The sequence below is a fragment of the Melospiza georgiana genome, chromosome 2, assembly GCF_028018845.1.
Source record: "Melospiza georgiana isolate bMelGeo1 chromosome 2, bMelGeo1.pri, whole genome shotgun sequence".
Classification (NCBI taxonomy): domain Eukaryota; kingdom Metazoa; phylum Chordata; class Aves; order Passeriformes; family Passerellidae; genus Melospiza; species Melospiza georgiana.
The window spans coordinates 57,787,141-57,796,295 of NC_080431.1; the positions used below are offsets into that span (position 1 = coordinate 57,787,141).

General features: G+C 36.4%; 1 protein-coding gene across 1 annotated transcript in view; it reads left to right on the top strand.

Annotated features, from left to right (window-relative positions):
- CCDC169 (coiled-coil domain containing 169) overlaps positions 1-8,477 on the top strand; it is a 29,537-nt gene extending 21,060 nt beyond the window's left edge. Inside the window, exons 8-9 of the mRNA XM_058045511.1 lie at positions 2,022-2,098; positions 7,909-8,477. Of these exons, the coding sequence (XP_057901494.1) occupies positions 2,022-2,098; positions 7,909-7,999 (168 nt within the window). The 3' untranslated portion in view covers positions 8,000-8,477. The remainder of the gene's footprint in view (positions 1-2,021; positions 2,099-7,908) is intronic.
- Positions 8,478-9,155: the final 678 nt, after the last annotated feature.

Sequence of the window (9,155 nt, forward strand, 5' to 3'; positions counted from 1 at the left end):
TAATTTCCCTGGGGACTTTTCTGTCCCTCCTCCTGAGCTCTAAGCAGAGTGTGAGTAGTTTAGATTAAACATCTACCTTGTACATTGCTGATCTGAGCAGGGCAGCACATCCCAGCTGCTGTGTCCAGTTTTGAACACCTCAGTTCTAAGAAGGGCATCCAACTATGTGAGTGTGTCCCAGGGAGGGTGAACTGTGTGGTCTGGCCTCAAGGGCAAGATTTATGAGAAGCAGCTGAGGTCACTTGGTTGGTTCAGCTGGGATGAGAGAAGGCTGAGGGGTGACCACATTGCTGAGCAGTGACCTCACCCCACACTGCACCTTCCTGCAGGGAGGCAGAGGAGGGGAAGGTGCTGATCTCCTCTCCATGGTGGCCAGTGATATCACATGAGGAAAGGGAATGAAGTTGCATCAGGGGAAGTGCAAGATTGAACATTAGGAAAAGGATTTTCATTGAAGGGGTGGTCAATCACTGGATCGTGGACCAGGGAATTGGTCATAGCACTAAGACTTCAAGGAGCAACTGGATGACACTTTAATTTTAGGTAGTCCTGCGAGGAGCAGGAAGTTGGAATTGATGATCTTTATGAGTCCCTTCCAACTTGAGATATTGTATGATTCTGTGGTTTACTGTTGATTTCAAAAGGATCAGTGGTTTATGTGTTGCCTTCAGGTCTTTTTCTGCCATGACTTTGATTTGACTTTTATATTATTTTAAAATCTGCGTATGTTAAAATCTGTATGTGTTAAAATTTGCCTTCCACCAATCCACTTTAACAATAGAGGCAGAAGTAGATGTACATTCAGTACAGACTCTTTCAACTGTACTGAAATATCAGTGTTCTAGAGTAATGTTGCACAGTAATATTGGCTGCTGTTGAGTTGGAAGGATTTACCCATAGGCAAACAATTTCCTTACCTTGCACAGTAAATATACCACAAGGTATTGCTGTCCTGTGACAACAGTGTATCCTAGTGACACTCTCTTATTTACAGAGAATATAGTGTTCTTTTAAGCCTTTGTTTTATCTCATTATGTTTGTAATTTTTTATAGGTGACAGTAAGAAAAAAAATCATAGAATAGAAGTTTTTTACTGGCAGGTATTAAAAAATACCAGGTGGTGAAAAGCCAGCAGGTTTTTCCTGCTTTGTTTTGGATCCCTCCTGAGGCCTGCGGCAGAAGCAGAAGACAAAGATGTTTCTGAGAAGTCATTTATTTTATTTACCTTTTTATTACTGAGTGTTTTTCTGCCTTTTTAAAAATTTATTTACAGAATATATTTATCTTCTGAGTGCTTTTGATGTTTGTCTTATCTGGCCCATAAGGATGCAGTCAGTTTTAAATTATAGTTTTAAAAGAAATAAAAAATTTCACAATCTTGAGAGCTCGTGCTAGAGGTAATGGTTTCTGGTGTATTCTTGTTTGCATTTTTTGTTTTGTTTTTAGTCTGGCAAAGCATTGGTTTAGGATTTGGAGTCCACAGATCTCTCTGATGGTGTTCAGAAATCAGTTTCAGAGCCAAGCAAAGAAGAGCTATAGTGGTTCTTTAAAAAGGCCCTTCTTTCTGGCCAGATTTTTGCCACAAACTGTTGCTGGCAGAGTGGCATCTGAGTTGTGACTGGGATTTCTTTGCAGAAAAGGCCCAAGGTTATAGATTGCTACAGCTGGAAAGCTGCTTGTACAACCATGGCTAATTTTAGTTGAGATAGGCCTGGAGTAAACCGTACCAGCAAAAACAGTGCTATGGAAAATAATCATATATAGCAGCTCTCTATATTTATAAATTACAAAAACAGTGAAGGGAACCTTGGCATTGGTTTTGCCTCGTGTGTCACAGAATCACATCTGCTCAGATCTGATAATATGATAAACTATGCTAGCCAGCATCTTTAATACTGGAGTTCCTCAATTACAAAAATTTCTTGACTTCAATAAAGTAAATCCATGCAAATCCTATTTACTTCTGTAACTGTGATTTGGGTTAGGATTTAACTTGTTTTGTAAAAATTTGGCTATTGCAGACCTCAGCTAAACCTAAAATTTTTGAAAGGAATAAACCCGATGCTCTGACTGGCAAGGGAGAAAAACAGATACTGAGGTAAATTTCCTTTATATTCCTGTTTACTGATTGGTTTTTTTTGCTAAGTACTGTTCCGAACAATGCAACTGTCTGTTCCTGATAAATATCACAGCATAAGCCCACTGACAAAGTATTACTCAACATAATTTTTGATATTGCTTTTCATCAATTTTATTTATTGCAAATGTTGAAAATAGATATGTTTAAATCACTGTTTAACAGACTTCTGTTTAGTTATATGGTTTAGAAATATAAATTTGAAAAAAGTCCACCTGCTCTGAGATACATAGAAATAAAATTAATTTCTAATTGCAATACTTGTAGATAAGGTTAAAATTTGAGAAGATTTATATTTTAACTGAATTGAATATGTTAAGAATATAAAGTGTGAAGAATATAGGGAGCACATATGAAAAACTGTTGTTTCAAACCCAGTCACCTGCCTCCAGTGGCCATAAACAGATGCTTACAAAAGTGTGGAAGCAAGCAGATATAATACTTAATTTTGAAACTCCTCCAAATAATTTATATTTGGAAAATTCCTAAGATAGTATGATTTCTATATATTTTGTGTCCCACAGTGGATAGTCTTGCACAAACCCACTTGCCTATATTATTAAAATGAGCATACACATATATATTGGAATAATCTAAAAATGTAATGAGTAAATTATAAACATGATATTGTGTAGACCTGTTTGCTTACCAGCTTTTTCCTTTCATTCTGTGTAAGCACAGAATCACAGGATTTCATAAACTGTAATAGTGAATCTTCATGTTCCAGGAGAGTATATTAATAATATGAATTAATGCAGTACAATATGAATTCAGTTCTATAACTGAAGTTTCTCAATACATAAAAAGCACTGTGTGGGTTAGAAGTGCCCCATATGCCACTGCATCACTTTTGACCTCAGTGATATTTAACATGGTTCCTATGGAGAAGGTCAGAAAGCTAGAACCAGGAACATTCACTGCCTCTGCAGTGAGATTAAATATCATCAGCCAGATATGGAGGTTTGCTGAGGGTTAGCACTGATTTGTGATTATGGTGGGGTTTTTCACAATCTATTTTAGTAGATCATTACTTATCCTGCCATTATATGACAGTGTGTTTCTGTCATATAATTTTCTTTATATCAAACAAAAGAAAATAAAGTATAAAAGAAAATAAAGTGTTTTGTAACTGCTGGTCTCAGAAGATGTGTGGTGTAACAAAATATCCCATTTCAATCCATTTTCCCTAAGAGGACTTTTTTTTACTTTTCAATGTTCTTTAAACACATGAAGATAATTTTTCATCCAATGAATTGTCCTTAGTATATAAGAACCTAGTTTTCAGATTATTTACTTTTATAGCCAGTAACTTAAAACTTTCAGGACAAACTTTGATCTTTGCTGGCAACATGGATGTAAGAGCAGGGATTTGGCATAGTTTGTGTTTTAAGAAAATACTAGAATATAAGTATGTACCTCATGAACATCACAAGGTAACTACAGCCATTTTTATATTATTCCTTTTTAATTATGTTTTGATTTATAGCCTGGGGGTTGTTTGTTCAAGCTGATATTAATGGGAAATAATTTCATTAAAATAAGAGAAGACGTGCATGTTCTTCAGAGTAATTTAAACATTTTCTGTCTAGAATTCTTATCTCATCTTTATTCCCCTTTTACAAAATACCTGCATTGGAATTCAAACCATACTAAGAAACTGCTTAATGCTTGTTTTAACTATAGGAACAGGTACAGAAAGCCCAACCTGTGTATTAAACGAACACTGAAAACATTTTTGTGTAGTAGTTGTGAACACTAATGTGGATTCTTTCCTTTTTTTTTGCTAAGGTTGGGATTAAATGTGTGAGATGGTATAGAGATCAGTGCCTGTCAGCACAGAAAGCCATAAATTCTCAGTAACAAGAGTTCCAACAACTAATTGTTGATGCATTCAGTTTCCTGGCCATCCAAAACCAGAAGCAAGTTCAGCAGAGGTCCTTTTTGTGGTTATTACAGGACAAGAAGATAGGCTAGCTGACAGCTGGGAAGAACATGGAAGTCTTGATGGCTGATATCTCTGATGCAATTTGAGCAGCCAATTTATTGTCATTCTGACCTCTGCTGTTACACTGAGATTTATGATGGGGCTTATTAGCTGAATTTCAACACTGCACTGCTGCAATTACCTGGCTTCTAAGTCTATAAGTCTAGCTGGTTTTGAGTGGAAGAGGTTTTGCTGCCTGCAGAAATCCACACAGGCATTTTCTGCTTTGTTCAGCTGTACAGTGATCTACAGTTTAATCAATTGATTTTGAGTAATCAACTGATTTGAATTTGAAGAATTGATTTTCAAGCACACTGGGGCCTTAGATTGTGATCTTCCAACTCTCAGTAGAAATGCCTCCATATCTGTATGGTCACAGTTCTCTCTCTATGACCAAGATTGCTTGCAAGAGCTGGAACAAAACGTGTCAATCCCAAGAAGACTAGTGAGCCCTAAATTTGACTTTGTTCCCTCTTTCCCCACAAGTTTGAAACTTGCACAGATACCATCACTTCTATCACATATCTGGGTATCATGACAAATATAACAGTGTGATGTGATATATTTTCCTTCAAAATGTCTTTGCTTGAGAAAGACACTGAAGCTCTGTATATTGTTGTTAGAGTATGTTAAGTACTGTCTTTCCTCTGCAGTAATAAACAGGAAGAGAAACAAAGGGACATTGCATAGGAGCAGAAAGGCAGGCTTCTTATTCAGGAGAATGACCATTGCAGACTGAGAAAGCCCCATTCTTTCCCTGGAGATTTCTTTATATTCCCACAGATTTCTTAGATGATCAAGATGAAGCTCTAGCTGGTTTCATATAGATGGTGTATGTATCCATGATGAGTACCACTTCAAAAGTCTGGTGGCAGCATCTCCTGCAAGCACTTCTGGTGATCATGGGTTCAAGAGCCTGACTTTCCAGAGTGGAATACCTGCAGAGAGCTGTAACTACATCTACAGGAAGTGTTTTCCCCTTTTCTGGTGGGAATTCTTTAACTAAAGAAAATGTCTCTGTAGCCAGTTATCACTCTTCTAGTGCCAATATTTAGTATTCTGTTCATGTTCTCCAAATGACATCGTTTAGGTAACAGGAATCATGAGATGAAGATTGCGTTTGCAGAATAATTAGATTCTCTTCTAACCTGCGAACCCAGAAATATACTTGTTTTTTCCTTTCTCGGGTTTATTAATTCACAGTAGTAATCAGATATGCAAATATAGAAAGCATGCACATTTTTAGCCATTAAAATGTACAGGCAATGTGACATTTGCTGACTAACTTCACCCATTTTTTTTCAGAGGAAGACACAGTGTTCCAGGAAACCCGAAGATGGTTAATCCTCAAAAACTATCAATTAAAAAGACTGTAGGAGTGAACCACCTTCCACAGCTAAAGCACTGATTTAATATTAATGCCAAAAACTTCCAGTCACTTTTTAAAAAATTTAATTTGACTGAAATTTTCTAAATTGAAAATAATGGTATTTGTGTCTTATTGCAATGCCAGACCCCAGTGACTTCTTGGCTGCCTTAGTGTATGTGTTCCTCTGCCTAATGGAATTGATCTTCTAGTTGCCATCTTTGTACTGGTGACCTCTGACCATTTCCATTCTGCTTCACATCAGTGATTCTGAGGGTGTTGGAAAACTTGGAGGATATTTAATGTCTTATACACCATGTAGATCCTTGAACTATGCAGTCATGGAAAACAAACAAGCCTCTAGTATTTTTGACCTCAATCCAAGAAGAAGAAGGCAGACTGATGTAACTTGAAGTACTGTCTAAATATAACATTTTTTTAAAAGCTGGCTTGCCACTGATCCCATGTTGACTACCACTTTCTGTCTACATGGTTTAGAAGCACAGCATAATTTCTAACTGCTTCAGCCACTAGTAATGGATAGAAACGACAGAAAAATTGGTCACTTTTTATTAAGGAATCTTCAGAGCCTATCTTGAGGAATGGTGTTTCTTTTAAACACTGTATATGTTCTATACAGAAACACATATCCTGATACTGGTATGTTGCTCTTTGAAATTTGAATTCTTAGATGAACCCTTGTATCCACAGTCTTGGGGTCATAAAAATCTCTGTCTTCTTCAGTGACATTGATCCTTGTGCTTTTAGGATACAAAATAGTGCCAGTCCTAAAAGTCATCTCTTCAGTGAAAGTAGAACTATTTTGTCTCTTCATTCTTAAGCATGCAATTATTGTTGCAGTTTTATTACCCACATTTTAGTCATTAAATTTGGCAAAATTTTTTCAAGTGGCAATGGGAAAAATGTTTTGGTAATGAAGCTTCAGTCCTCTGGGTTACATCTTAGAAGCTCTTGGCAGAGCAAAAGTGGTTGCTTGACTGCCCTTTATTATTTTAAGAGCATTCCTAACTCTTTGCAATAAAGTTTTTTCCCTCTTTAAGAGCAGTACTAATAGTTCCTTATTCCTGGCAGCATTAAAGTGACACTGTAATTAACTCATAGTAAAAGACAAACCAATGGTGTCATTCTGAAATGCAAAGACATGCAGCATATTCAGTATGGAAATCCCTGTTTTTTTTCTCTTACAGAGTATGAAATTCATTACAGATATTTGTCAGGTTACCATGGTGCACATGGTATCATTCTTTCATAAGCAGGTTGGTCTGCCTGGCTGTTTTTTTCCTCACAACATAGCACAGCTGGTTAGGTTAGCACTCTTCTGTTTATGTTTTTCACATTAAAAATTTCCAAATGTTTGTTGTGCTGGCGTTTGTCACTGTGGTGAAGGAGAGGGGAAAAAATCACCATAATGGCTCTATTGGCATAAAAGACAAGGGACATCTGCAGTAGTAACAAAGATCCAGTTCTTGGATTCATGCAGCAAGCATTTCCTACTGCTGTCTCTTAATCAAATGTTAGTGCACTCAAGTCTGGTCTGTGTAGCACCTCAGAATAACTGGAAAAACTGCACAAATATGACAGAACATTTTTTCACAACAGGAGACTTGGATGCTTCCCTCAAGGGTATTCCTCACTGAGGACATAAAAAGAGACTTTTTTTGAAGCCTTAAAAGAGACATGTATTGGTACAGGAATGACTTGGGAGAAGAGCAGACTATGTCCTATTTAGTCCCTGTTTCAAATTGCCAAGAACAATTTGATTTCATTTGAGATTCGAAATGCTGTAGCATGATAACTAATTGCTAAAACATGTGCTTTTTTACCATTGTAATTGTATGTCCAGCTGTAATTTTTGTTGTGCAAAATGGTTATAGTTCAATACTCATACTCTTTTAATTACTTGGCATTTAATTTCTTTCCTGGTTTTCTGAAAATAAGGACAAACATGGTAACTAAATTTGACAACTCAAATGTCTTTGCAACAGCAAAAAAAGAGTTGTTGGTTTCAAAAGTGTAGGTGTCTTTGGATCAAAATAAGACTTTTACACTTTTGGCTTTCCCAAAACACGTAGGAATTATTTGTTTGATTTGGTGAGGTTGGGTGAATGAGTGTTTTGAAATTCCTGGATTTATCTTGTGCTATCTTGAGCTTTTCTTACTGTTTTGTTGTCCTGTGAAATGCGTTTTTTTTTTTTTTTTTTTTAACATTTGCAAAAATAACAGTTAGATGGCTTTCTGTAATATCTTTGATATGAATATTTCAGCACATTTAGGATTAATTAATCCTTCAAGTACTTCATAGTATGCAGTATTATTTTAGGCCTAGATGACAGAATCAGGTTTATTTAAAGTAGATATGGGAGTGTAGTGATGACTGGTTTTCCCCTGATTTCACAACAGGGTGATGTTTTGTAATGCTGCCAACCATTCCAAGATAAAGTTGGCTCCTCTCAAGTCTCTGTGCATCATACATGACACTGAAGAAATCTGAAACCAAAACTGGGAAACTGGATTGCTGACAGTTGTGGTCAGCGTTTGAATGGAGCTGAACATCAGAGGAAGACAGGATCAGACGTGAAGGTTTGAGTCTAGCCAAACTTCTTCCTTCAGTGTTGAATGTACTTGATATTCCAGATATACTGACTGTAGTGTGTAAGTGGCTTTAATTGATGGACTGGGGAATTTGATGTCCTAACTCAGCACTTGACAGTATGCTGCCTTTACATGATTACTCATGTAATTCCATTAATTTCAGATGAGTCATGATTCTGAGGTAACTAAGGCATTTTAAGTATTTACCCCATAGTGTTTCTGGAAAATATAAATTTAAAATCTCAAATGCTGGTTAGCACACATTTCTTATTTCCAAAAAAACCCCTTTCATTTATTATTTTAGAGTCTCAAGATTAAGTATGGTATTGAGTCGTGATATTTGTTTTTAATCAGTTTAGCAGCAGTGTACTGTTCTATGATGGAAAAAATTAAAATGTTTATTGGACAGGCATTGACTGTGTGGCTGATTATTATGTAATTATGCAGCATAACCACAGGCTAAAGAGAACTGGGGTGATATCATTAATAAGAAGCACGATATTTTGTTGCTTTAATACTTTATTTAATGGGTTCTCTGTATTTAAACTGACTAGGTGGTACAGCTGACAGTTTCCCTGATTCTTATGATATTCTATCTCTACTGGCAAAGATGAAGTGCATAATTTAGGCTTAATACATTTCCAGTAGAGAAGGATGCTGTGCAGGCCTTTTTACAAATGTGATGCAGACACAGTAGCAAGCAAATAAATAAATTCATAAATGAGCAAGTGAAACTCTGTGTTGTTAAGCTTCTACTGGTTTTGCCAAACTGGTCTCAAACATGACATGTACTTTGAACTAACTCTAGTTGGAAGCAGATATAATGTGCATGGACTAAAATTATAGCTAATTGCCACAGTCTTATAATTTTACACACAGGTGTCACACTAATGGCAGACAGCTCTACATTGGATAATGAGGCTTTTCAAAGGTGGCAGTACCTTATTTACTTGGCAGATAAGTTTAACCCTCTCTTCCAAAAATACAAGCATTGGATTTAGTACCTTATAGGTTACATTTTAGAATCCAGTTTTCCTCCACTTCACTAATCTTTG